At 33.1% G+C, this 13,750-nt stretch overlaps 2 protein-coding genes across 2 annotated transcripts; both read left to right on the top strand.

Moving 5' to 3' along the window:
- Window positions 1-440: 440 nt before the first annotated feature.
- On the top strand, window positions 441-2,042 carry LOC118767616. The gene is made up of 2 exons (XM_036512474.1): window positions 441-817; window positions 848-2,042. Exons 1-2 carry the CDS (start codon window positions 472-474, stop codon window positions 1,051-1,053), a joined length of 552 nt encoding a protein of 183 aa, XP_036368367.1. The 5' UTR covers window positions 441-471; the 3' UTR covers window positions 1,054-2,042.
- LOC118767617 lies at window positions 1,037-2,048 on the top strand. Its single transcript, XM_036512475.1, has 2 exons — window positions 1,037-1,489; window positions 1,797-2,048. Exons 1-2 carry the CDS (start codon window positions 1,057-1,059, stop codon window positions 1,808-1,810), a joined length of 447 nt encoding a protein of 148 aa, XP_036368368.1. The 5' UTR covers window positions 1,037-1,056; the 3' UTR covers window positions 1,811-2,048.
- Window positions 2,049-13,750: the final 11,702 nt, after the last annotated feature.

The raw sequence follows: 13,750 nt of genomic DNA, 5'->3' as shown, positions 1-13,750 counted from the left end.
ATAAGTACTGTACTGTCTGTATATTTAGCCCACAAACAAACTGTAAAGCCGGAAAACAAACTTCTTACCAAACAGCCATGCTTATATATATACATACACATGTATGCACCCATTCTTACACATATACACACATACTTATACAAGCACACACACACACATGCACAAACACACACAGACACACACATACCTGTGCTTACACACACATAACTTTATTATATCTCTTATTTTCCAGTGAGTCTTGGAGAGAATGAAATTAGACATGAAAGGAGGAACCAAAGGTTGCTGAACCGTACTCGCAGAGTCCAAAACAACAGGAAATAGTTTCGAGCCAAAACTACAGTTGGCCCCAAAAAGTCATCTGTGAATCCTTCTTTTACCTCACCATCTTCCAGAGGCATCTTTGACCAACACGAGAACATTCCAACAGCACCACCACCAACAGCAGCAGCAACAAAGCCAACATCATCAGCAATGAGTAAGAAAAAGCTATCAGGCTCTTCCTCCACCTCATCATCTGGCAGAGGCAATTTTGTCCGTCAGAAGAAGTTACCCCTACAGATAGCATCGGAGGAAAATGCTGCAAACCAAACCTGTCATAGTGTTGACAACAGTTTCCGACCAAACGACAGTAACCCGCATATCCTGAAATGGTTGCAGAAGAAAGACAAAGACCTCTGGCAACAGGAACGAGAGATGAAGGTGAGAAAGAAGCTGGAAACTGAGAACAGAAAACTCGATGCAGCCTTCAAAGCAGATCGTCAGCTCTGCTCGAGTGCAGCATTTGAAGAGTGGATGCATCACAAGGCAAAAGGAAAGAAATTCCTGTCTGCAAGTTCTACTGCAAAGAGCTCCATTGACGTGTCACAGGAGCCAAAACAAAGCCCAAAACCCACATATGGGTTTCCGTTTATGAGTAAGGAACAGCATGAGGGTGAAGGTGATGACGATGCTGGTGTTCAAGAGCAGACGTTGTCTGCTCCTCAGAAGGGTTCAGGTTTTGTTAAAGCAGGCAAAAGTTTGTTGCATGAGGAGAATCTTGAAGTGAATTTCTAGAGGATGACAAACCTTCAGAATTGGCAAACAAAAAACCCAGTTTCCAACTTCACATCAAGTCAAGCAGAGACTGGAACAGATGTTCCTCTTGATAATCCTGAGAGTTCAACAAGATTTGCTGACTGTGGTGTTGATCAAAATAAAGAGGAACTTGAAATAGCTAGCAAGACTGAGAAGCAAATGAAGAGGTTAGTGTCAGAACACAAGAAATCCAGTTTAATATTCCAGCAACCAGATGAGGACAATGGTAGAAATCAGGGAAAAGAACAAAGTTTCTATGGGAAGCCAGAATCACAGTCATCATCACCTCCAACTCCACTGCCACTGGTAATGAAGAAATCAACCACTAGACCTAAAACTGCCCATGGACGCCGATCAAGGTGCTCTGCAGCAACAAGCAGAGATAAATGTCTTGTATCCCCTCAACTCATGCCACTTATCATAATTTCAATCCACAGATATACAGAAAATACTTGTCCCCATCTAGCTATGCCACTTTGAACACTATAGACACAAGCTGTCTAACCCAAATGCACAGATTCATGAAAGATACATATTTCGCCTTACCTTTATGACTCCCATCTCTATATACACAAGTTATCTAACGGGAATATCCAGACATGAAAGAAAGGAATGTCCTGTATCCCCACCTGTCCGTACCACTTCTAATATTAAAGACACCAGTTGTTTAACCTAAATATCTAAATATGCAAGAAATAGATGTTCTGTGTCCCTCATATCATTTCCATCTCTATAGACACAAGTTATCTAACCTGAATGCACAGATATGTAAGAGAGGAGTATTATGCATCACTCTTGCCTCTAACACTCTCCTCATTATAGGTATATACTATTATGAAATCTGGATATACATATTATATGTAACAGCCAAACCTGTATCACAAACACATGGATTCCTCTGCAGTCTGCAGAAATGGTAAACAATTCAGTTAGGATCAGATGTTGGTTCCCTTTAAAGCCTCAAAAAAGAAAAAGTGTAAAGAAGAAAATTAGTGCTCTGTTGATTATGATGATGATGAGTTCCAGCTGATCTGATTGACAGAACAGCCTGCTTGTGAAATTAACATGCAAGTGGCTGAGCACTCCACAGACATGCGTACCGTTAACATAATTCCAGGCAGGTTTAGTTTGACACAGAATATGATAAGGCTGGTCCTTTGGAATAGAGGTACAACTCATTTTTGCCAGCTGAGTGGATTGGAGCAACATGAAATAAAGTGTCTTGCTCAAGGACACACAAAAACTGGCACACCATCAGTTACAGCAATGAGTATTTCAGTTGATCAACAGAACAGCCTTACTCAAGGACACAAAACTGCTGGAAATTGAACTCACTACATTATGATCATGAGCCAAACTCCCTAACCACTAAGCCACATGCCTTCATAAACTTCAAATAACAGTTACAATGGACCACATAAAGTTGCCGAGGTCAACTTTGCCTTTCATCCTTCCAGGGTCGGTAAATTAAGTACCAGTTGCATACTGGAGTCGATCTAATTGACTGACCCCACTCCCCACAAAATTTAAGGCCTTATGCCTAAGAAAGGATTATTAATGTTGTTGTTGTTGTTATTATTAAGGGGGCGAGCTGGTAGAATTGTCAGCACACCAGGCAAAATGCTTAGCAGTATTTCATCCGTCTTTACGTTCTGAGTACAAATTTTAGGTCTTGTGTCTTTAGTAGAAAGGATTATCATTATCATTATTATTATCATTATTATTATTATTATTATTACTATTATTATTATTATTATTATTATTCAGTAGTTTTATTTTTATAGCGTGCTTTCACTTCACTACCGAGCGCAGCTCTGTGTGCCTTGGGTATGTGCTGTGATTTGTTGTGATGCTCTGATGGTTATTGTATGGAAAGTGTTCTGCGCAGGATGTGTGCAGTGCCTAGTAGTGCAATTTTCTGTATGTTATATGTGTTTGTAAGTCCTGGTGTTTTTGTTATGTATTTGTCTGAATATTTTTTTATCATGCCTAATGCACCTACTATGATAGGAATTGTTTCTGTTTTCAGATTCCACATTCTAGTTACCTCTATTTCCAGGTCTTTGTATTTTGAGAGTTTCTCCATTTCTTTTAGAGACATGTTGTCATCAGCCGGTATTGATACATCAATTAGAAAGCATTTTTTTTCTTCATGGTCTCTGACAACTATATCTGGTCTGTTGGCCTTAATTTCTCTATCTGTGTGCATATCCCAGAGTATGGTTGCTTTCTCGTTTTCTGTGACCTTTTCTGGTGTGTGCCTATACCATCTTTTTTCTGTTGTTATTCCATAATGTTGGCATAGTTTCCAATGTATGTAGGTTCCAACTCTGTCATGTCTGTGAATATATTCCTTCTTAGCCATGACTGGGCAGCTAGAGATAATATGATTTATTGTTTCTTGTCCATCTCCACATATTCTGCAGTTACTTGTAATATTTCTTTTCATTACCTGTTTTTGGTAATTTCTGGTGGGGAGGCTTTGGTCTTGTGCTGCAATTAAAAATCCCTGCTAGAGATAATATGATTTATTGTTTCTTGTCCATCTCCACATATTCTGCAGTTACTTGTAATATTTCTTTTCATTACCTGTTTTTGGTAATTTCTGGTGGGGAGGCTTTGGTCTTGTGCTGCAATTAAAAATCCCTCTGTTTCTGCTTTGAGTCCTGAGCTTCTCAACCATTGTTGGGATTTTTCTTTGTCTATTTCTTTTGCGTTTAGTTTAGTCCAGTATTTACCATGAAGGGGCTTTTCTTGCCATCGTTTTATCATGGTTCGTTGCTGTTCTATTTTTAGTTTGGATTTCATTTGTTTTATAGCTTTTGTTGTTTCTTCATCTCTTCTTCTTCTTCATGTTTATTAGGTGGTATGATTTCTTGTTTGTATTTGTCAGCTTCCTTAAATACTGAGAACAGTTTTTTGTTTTGCTCGTGTTTTGCCGCTATCTGGATCAGTTTTCCTTCCTTCTGAAGTAGATATTTTTGCAGTCCTATGGTGGTTATTTTATAGTAGTTTTCCAGCTGTATAAGGCCTCTACCACCTTCTATACGTTGTATATATAGTCTTTCTATGTCAGATTTTGGGTGATGCATCCTAGATCCTGTCATTATTTTTCTTGTTTTCCTATCTATTTTGGTCAATTCATTTCGTGTCCAGTTAAGGATATTGTAGCTGTAACTTATAACTGGGACAGCTAAAGTGTTGATACCTATTATCTTGTTTTTAGCATTGAGCTCTGTGTTTAGTATTGATCTAACTCGTCTATAATATTCTTTTTTTATTTTCTCTTTCATTTATGTGTGTTGTGTCTTATCTAGTTCATGGATTCCTAAGTATTTGTAAGTTTGGCTTTGGTCTAATTCTTTTATTTCATTGGTTTTATCTAGTGTGATGTTGTTACTCTTAACTAGTTTTCCTCTTTTCATGGTTACTTTGGTGCATTTTTCTAATCCAAATTTCATATCTATTTCTTTGGTAAATCCATGAACTGTCTTTAATAGTGTTTCCAGCTGATTGTCATTTGCAGCGTATAGTTTTATTATTATTATTATTATTATTATTATTATTATTATCGAGTGAGAGAGCAGCGCATGTCATCCAAGTGACACTAGGGCACAAATAAAAAAATCCCAATATATCCATCATGAGTACCTGCCTGATAAAGGTACCCCGAGCTCATACATCACAACCATATGTGTGCAGCATGGTGACCTGATATCAAGATAAACTGCACATGACTTTGCAGGTGGGGCCCAGTTAGAATTTTCTTCAGTTTGAGTAGCCCATCCCACTTAAATGGACCCTGAATAAACATTGTTTAAAGATGATGAATGAAACACCTATGTTTCCAGAGATAAATTATTCAAAACCCAAAGAATTCTTCTCAACACATGGCTACTCCTGCTTGTGATCAGAGATGCACATATTGTCAACCACCAAGGGACATGCTCAACTGGTTAAGCTCAAACAACTGACAAGCAAATCTGTGGTATTGAGCAGAATATTTGCTGTAGCCCATCTTTTATATGAAGACAAAACAATATACATGATAACACTTCATGAAGCCACTGCCTATTACTGCATCAAGGCAATTATTATTATTATGGTTGCTAAAGCTGGCAGAGTCATGCTTAGTGGCATTTCCACCATTGTTACATTCTGAGTTCAAATTCCATGTAGGTTGACTTTGCTTGTCATCCTTTCGAAGTTAATAAATTAAGTACCAGTGAAACACCGGGGTCAATATAATCAACTAGACCCCTACCCTAAATATTTCAGGCCTTGTGCCTGTAGTAGAAAGGATTATTATAATAATAATGATAATTATTATTATTATTATTATTATTATTATTATTATTATTATTATTATTAAGGCTGGTATAGATTATTGTTAAAGCTGGTAGAATTGTTAGCTAGGAAGATAAAATACTTAGCAGCATTTCATCCATCTTTACATTCTGACTTTGTCTTTCATCCTTTTGGAGTCAATAAACTAAGAACCAGTTGAAAACTGGGGTTGATCTAATTGACTTATCCCCTCTAGCTATTTGCTAATTTTCTCTCCTGATGAAGGATGCCAGTCTTATTGTAATGTCTGCATGTGACCATCATGCATATCCATACTTTTTGCACATTCCATCTGCTAATTATGATCATTATGATTATTATTTGATTCAGGACTCCCACAAACACCTGTCAAGTTAAAGGAAACTATGCATTCTCCCCTTAGTTTTCTTAATTTTTTTATACTCCATGTAAAATTAAATAGATTTGTCAAAATATATATAAATATCTATATGCTTGTAAATCCAATCAGCAATGATCATTTCATTAGGAGTATATAGAATATTAAGAAAGAGAGGAGCTATAAGATGAATATATTTATTTCACTAGTTGACATCCATATAATGATGATCATTTCATAGCCTTTATTACAGAGAAACAATTTATTTTGGTATATAATAAATAATAAATTATTTTACATGCTTGTATTAATGTATATGATATAAATTGTGAAGGCACATGGCTCAGTGGTTGGAGTGTCGGGCTTACGATCGTGAGGTTGTGAATTCAAATCCCAAATCGGGCTGTGTGTTGTGTTCTTGAGCAAGACACTTTATTTCATGTTGCTCCAGTTCACTCAGCTGTAGAAATGTGTTGCGACATCACAGGTGCCAAGCTGCATCGGACTTTGCCTTTCCCTTGGATAACACTGGTGGCAAGGAGAGGCCAGTATGTATGGGTGACTGCTGGTCTTCCATAAACAAACTTGTCTTGGAGGGTAACTTTCTAGGTCCATCCCATGGTCAGTCATGACCGAAGGAGGTCTCTCATATAATATAAATTATATAGTACAGATGTATGATTTATAAATTAATACAAGTAAAAATTTTATCATCATGGTTACATTCATTCATCAACAAAATGCACACACATGCGCACACACACACACACACACACATACAAGTGAGTAAACAAATGGAAAAAGGGCACTCAACACATTTATTGGGTGTTACATGACTAGATCAAAAGTTTGATTCAGACTCCTTTGTTTCAAATGTTTGGCTAGTCTCTGGCTATTGGAGTCTAAATGAGAGTTCAATCAAAGAGAGTCAATGTTTACTACTGGACGTTAGCCTGCAATTGGTCAAGAAAGGTCACACAGTATAGCGGTTTGATGTTGGTATTTCAGCGACAACAATTAGTTGGAAAATATCGCATGGAGAACAGGAAATTGGCTGCATGGTGGTAGGGTTTCGGAAGTTGCAGTTTGGGGGTTGTGTGGGTGCATTTTTATGTCTATTGATGTGTGCGATGTTAGAAGCAATATATATATAGGGAAAGTTTACAAAAAAAAACCAAAAGACGAAGACAGGTGGTGTACAAAACAAAAAGATGTATTAGTATAACGCTCAGGAATAGAAAATACATATATATATATATATATATATATATAATATATATATATATACACACACACACAGTACTGTATATATCTATATACAGTACCTCACAGAAGTATGTATACCCCTACAAAATTTCAGCAAAATTGCCATTACTCTGATAATATCAGGGAAAATCAAATGAAATTTATACTGAATAAAATATATTGTACTTGCAAATATTATACTATAAGGGAAAGGAAAGGTTCATGATATTGGTAGAGTATCACCTTCTCCCATTATAATTATTTTCTGTCTAAGGATCTGGATGGCAAAAGAAGCTCACGAGCAGATGCAATTCAATAATTCGTTTATTGTGATTCCTGATCTTGTGTCCTGTTCTAGGTGTCCATCTTCATGGCAGCTCATGACTTGTGATATCTCCACTCACGTGAGGTACATTACCTCTGGAGAATAACATATGTGGTTAGAGTGGGTTAGAGTCCGCTGTAGCTGCCTGCTTTGTAGTGTCTCTCATCATAAGCAAGAGGTTGAATGTAGTTCATATCTGCTTAAATAGCCGTTGCCCAGGAGAGCCTCATTGTGGTGTCACGCATGGCAACAGTTGTATGCGAGATCTCGCTCTTGTCTCGGACAAGATAATGTCTGCCAGCGAGATCTCGTACAAAATGGCGCTGGCTACATGTGCCACACTGCAATGCAACAAATTTGGAACACAAAACAGAAGACTTAATGCAGTCATTGAAAGCAAGGGCAGTCAAATCAAAAACTGAATAAAGCAAATAATCCTTTCGTGTGTACATATTTTTGTATTGTTTGAAGATTAATATTTTAGTCATACCTTCATTCATATATATATATATATTAGAAATATTGAATTTCTAAATGTCTCAGAGAGACATAAGTGGTGGTGGAGCGATATAGTGGTCATATACTGTCAACTCAATGTGACAGTCCCATAAGGGAATCACACCACTGCTATTTAGCCCTAGGAAACATCGACGTCTCCTGTCGGCTTTGACACATTTTCTGTGTCCTTATATTTGCAAAAGGGAGGCAATCACCCCTGCAAGCCTTGTCCTGACTTGCGGGGGTGATTGCCTCCCCTTTGCAAATATTAGGACAGAGGAAATATGTCAAAGCTGGTGGTGGTGTAATTCCCTTACGAGACTGTCACATTGAGTTGACAGTATACAACCACTATATATATATATATATATATATATATATATATATATATATATAGTGGTTGTATACTGTCAACTCAATGTGACAGTAAATAGTGAATAGTGAAAAAACTACAGAAGGCTTGTTTTATAAGGTTAAAGAATATATTTGAGTCATTATGTTAGAAGAATGTTATAAAATTTTTTCATACAATAACAGTTTTTGAAGAAATTACCAGTTTCGTGTTAACTTTTCAAATCTCTCAAATGTCTTTATTTACATCGTGTTAAGTCTTCGTTATGAAGTGCAAAGAAGAATTATCAATCAGTTAACTTATCATCACTAAATTTTTTGTTGTTTTTCAACTAAACATTTGCAACATTTTGACACTTTCTAACCTGAAAACTTTTGAGACTTTAGTGATATCTTGGATAAATATAAACTTATTATCAATCAGTTAACTTATCTTTACCTAAGAGATCACTAAATTTTTTGTAGTTTTTGAAGTACATATTTGCAACATTTTGACAGTTTGTAACCTGAAAACTTTTGAGACTTTAGTGATATCTTGGATAAATATAAGCTTATTATCAATCAGTTAACTTATCTTTACTTAAGAGATCACTAAATTTTTTGTAGTTTTTGAAGTACACATTCGCAACATTTTGACACTTTCAAACCTGAATACTTTTGAGACTTAAGTGATATCTTGGATAAATATAAGCTTATTATCAATCAGTTAACTTATCTTTACCTAAGAGATCTCTAAATTTTTTGTTGTTTTTCAACTACACGTTCGCAACATTTTGACACTTTGTAACCTGAAAACTTTTGAGACTTTAGTGATATCTTGGATAAATATAAGTTTATTATTAATCAGTTAACTTATCTTTACCTAAGAGATCTCTAAATTTTTTGTTGTTTTTCCACTACACATTCGCAACATTTTGACACTTTGTAACCTGAAAACTTTTGAGACTTAAGTGATATCTTGGATAAATATAAGCTTATTATCAATCAGTTAACTTATCTTTACGTAACAGATCACTAAATTTTTTGTTATTTTTCAACTACACATTCGCAACATTTTAACACCTTGTAACCTGAAAAGTTTTGAGACTTAAGTGTTATCTTGGATAAATATAAGCTTATTATCAATCAGTTAACTTATCTTTACGTAAGAGATCACTAAATTTTTTGTTGTTTTTCCACTACACATTCGCAACATTTTGACACTTTGTAACCTGAAAACTTTTGAGACTTAAGTGATATCTTGGATAAATATAAGCTTATTATCAATCAGTTAACTTATCTTTACGTAACAGATCACTAAATTTTTTGTTGTTTTTCAACTAAACATTTGCAACATTTTGACACTTTCTAACCTGAAAACTTTTGAGACTTTAGTGATATCTTGGATAAATATAAACTTATTATCAATCAGTTAACTTATCTTTACCTAAGAGATCACTAAATTTTTTGTAGTTTTTGAAGTACATATTTGCAACATTTTGACAGTTTGTAACCTGAAAACTTTTGAGACGTTAGTGATATCTTGGATAAATATAAGCTTATTATCAATCAGTTAACTTATCTTTACCTAAGAGATCTCTGAACTTTTTGTTGTTTTTCAACTACACATTCGCAACATTTTGACACTTTGTAACCTGAAAACTTTTCAGACTTAAGTGATATCTTGGATAAAAATAATCTTAGTATCAATCAGTTAACTTATCTTTATGTAACAGATCACTAAATTTTCAACTACACATTCGCAACATTTTGACACCTTGTAACCTGAAAACTTTTGAGACTTAAGTGATATCTTGGATAAATATAAGCTTATTATCAATCAGTTAACTTATCTTTACGTAACAGATCACTAAATTTTTTGTTGTTTTTCAACTACACATTCGCAACATTTTGACACTTTGTAACCTGAAAACTTTTGAGACTTTAGTGATATCTTGGATAAATATAAGCTTATTATCAATCAGTTAACTTATCTTTACCTAAGAGATCTCTAAATTTTTTGTTGTTTTTCAACTACACATTCGCAACATTTTGACATTTTGTAACCTGAAAACTTTTGAGACTTAAGTGATATCTTGGATAAATATAAGCTTATTATCAATCAGTTAACTTATCTTTACGTAACAGATCACTAAATTTTTTGTAGTTTTTGAAAGTAACATATTTGCAACATTTTGACACTTTGTAACCTGAAAACTTTTGAGACTTAAGTGTTATCTTGGATAAATAAGCTTATTATCAATCAGTTAACTTATCTTTACGTAACAGATCACTAAATTTTTATGTTTTTGAAGTAACATTTGCAACATTTTGACAGTTTGTAACCTGAAAACTTTTGAGACTTTAGTGATATCTGGATAAATATAAGCTTATTATCAATCAGTTAACTTATCTTTACCTAAGAGATCACTAAATTTTTGTTGTTTTTCAACTAAACATTTGCAACATTTTGACACCTTCTAACCTGAAAACTTTTGAGACTTAGTGATATCTTGGATAAATAAAACTTAGTATCAATCAGTTAACTTATCTTTACTAAGAGATCACTAAATTTTTTGTAGTTTTTGAAGTACACATTTGCAACATTTTGACACTTGTAACCTGAAAACTTTTGAGACTTAGTGATATCTTGGATAAATATAAGCTTATTATCAATCAGTTAACTTATCTTTACCTCAAAGATCTCTAAATTTTTATGTTGTTTTTCAACTACACATTCGCAACATTTTGAAACTTTGTAACCTGAAAACTTTTGAGACTTTAGTGATATCTTGGATAAATATAAGCTTATTATCAATCAGTTAAGTTATCTTTACCTAAGAGATCACTAAATTTTTTTAGTTTTTGAAGTACACATTTGCAACATTTTGACACTTTGTAACCTGAAAACTTTTGAGACTTTAGTGATACCTTATATAAATATAAGCTTATTATCAATCAGTTAACTTATCTTTACCTAAGAGATCACTAAATTTTTTGTTGTTTTTCAACTAATCATTTGCAGCATTTTGACACTTTGTAACCTGAAAACTTTTGAGACTTAGTGATATCTTGGATAAATATAAACTTATTATCAATCAGTTAACTTATTATCTTTACCTAAGAGATCACTAAATTTTTTGTAGTTTTTAAAGTACACATTGCATTTTGACACTTTGTAACCTGAAAACTTTGAGACTTTGTGATATCTTGGATAAATATAAACTTATTATCAATCAGTTAACTTATCTTTACGTAAAGATCACTAAATTTTTTCTTGTTTTTCAACTACACATTCACACATTTTGACACTTGTAACCTGAAAACTTTTGAGACTTAAGTGATATCTTGGATAAATATAAGCTTATTATCAATCAGTTAACTTATCTTTACGTAACAGATCACTAAATTTTTTGTTGTTTTTCAACTACACATTCGCAACATTTTGACACTTTGTAACCTGAAAACTTTTGAGACTTTAGTGATATCTTGGATAAATATAAGCTTATTATCAATCAGTTAACTTATCTTTACCTAAGAGATCTCTAAATTTTTTCTTGTTTTTCAACTACACATTCGCAACATTTGACACTTTGTAACCTGAAAACTTTTGAGACTTTAGTGATATCTTGGATAAATATAAGCTTATTATCAATCAGTTAACTTATCTTTACATAACAGATCACTAAATTTTTTGTAGTTTTGAAGTACATATTTGAACAACAACATTTTGACACTTGTAACCTGAAAACTTTTGAGACTTTAGTGATATCTTGGATAAATATAAGCTTATTATCAATCAGTTAACTTATCTTTACATAACAGATCACTAAATTTTTTGTTGTTTTTCAACTACACATTCGCAACATTTTGACACCTTGTAACCTGAAAACTTTTGAGACTTAAGTGATATCTTGGATAAATATAAGCTTATTATCAATCAGTTAACTTATCTTTACGTAACAGATCACTAAATTTTTTGTTGTTTTTCAACTACACATTCGCAACATTTTGACACTTTGTAACCTGAAAACTTTTGAGACTTTAGTGATATCTTGGATAAATATAAGCTTATTATCAATCAGTTAACTTATCTTTACCTAAGAGATCACTAAATTTTTTTGTAGTTTTTAAAGTACAAATTTGACACTTGTAACCTGAAAACTTTTGAGACTTTTGTGATATCTTGGATAAATATAAACTTATTATCAATCAGTAACTTATCTTTACGTAACAGATCACTAAATTTTTTCTTGTTTTTCAACTAAACATTCGCAACATTTTGACACCTTGTAACCTTGTAACCTGAAAACTTTTGAGACTTAAGTGATATCTTGGATAAATATAAGCTTATTATCAATCAGTTAACTTATCTTACGTAACAGATCACTAAATTTTTGTTGTTTTCAACTACACATTCGCAACATTTGACACTTTGTAACCTGAAAACTTTTGAGACTTTTGTGATATCTTGGATAAATATAAACTTATTATCAATCAGTTAACTTATCTTTACCTAAGAGATCTCTAAATTTTTTGTTGTTTTTCAACTACACATTCGCAACATTTTGACATTTTGTAACCTGAAAACTTTTGAGACTTAAGTGATATCTTGGATAAATATAAGCTTATTATCAATCAGTTAACTTATCTTTACGTAACAGATCACTAAATTTTTTGTAGTTTTTGAAGTACATATTTGCAACATTTTGACACTTTGTAACCTGAAAACTTTTGAGACTTTAGTGATATCTTGGATAAATATAAGCTTATTATCAATCAGTTAACTTATCTTTACATAACAGATCACTAAATTTTTTGTTGTTTTTCAACTACACATTCGCAACATTTGAACCTTGTAACCTGAAAAGTTTGAGACTTAAGTGTTATCTTGGATAATATAAGCTTATTATCAATCAGTTAACTTATCTTTACGTAACAGATCACTAAATTTTTTATTGTTTTTCAACTACACATTTGCAACATTTGACACTTGTAACCTGAAAACTTTTGAGACTTTAGTGATATCTTGGATAAATATAGCTTATTATCAATCAGTTAACTTATCTTTACCTAAGAGATCACTAAATTTTTGTTGTTTTTCAACTAAACATTGAACATTTTGACACCTTCTAACCTGAAAACTTTTGAGACTTAGTGATATCTTGGATAAATATAAACTTATATCAATCAGTTAACTTATCTTTACCTAAGAGATCACTAAATTTTTTGTAGTTTTGACTACACATTTGCAACATTTTGACACTTTCTAACCTGAAAACTTTTGAGACTTTAGTGATATCTTGGATAAATATAAGCTTATTATCAATCAGTAACTTATCTTTACTCAAAAGATCTAAATTTTTATGTTGTTTTTCAACTACACATTCGCAACATTTTGAAACTTTGTAACCTGAAAACTTTTGAGACTTTAGTGATATCTTGGATAAATATAAGCTTATTATCAATCAGTTAACTTATCTTTACCTAAGAGATCACTAAATTTTTTCTTGGGTTAAAACTACACATTCGCAACATTTTAACACTTTGTAACCTGAAAACTTTTGAGACTTATGTATATCTTGGATAAATAT

The sequence above is a fragment of the Octopus sinensis genome, linkage group LG23, assembly GCF_006345805.1.
Source record: "Octopus sinensis linkage group LG23, ASM634580v1, whole genome shotgun sequence".
Taxonomy (NCBI): domain Eukaryota; kingdom Metazoa; phylum Mollusca; class Cephalopoda; order Octopoda; family Octopodidae; genus Octopus; species Octopus sinensis.
Note: the sequence above shows the minus strand (reverse complement) of the source record. Positions and strands in the feature narration are given on the sequence as shown.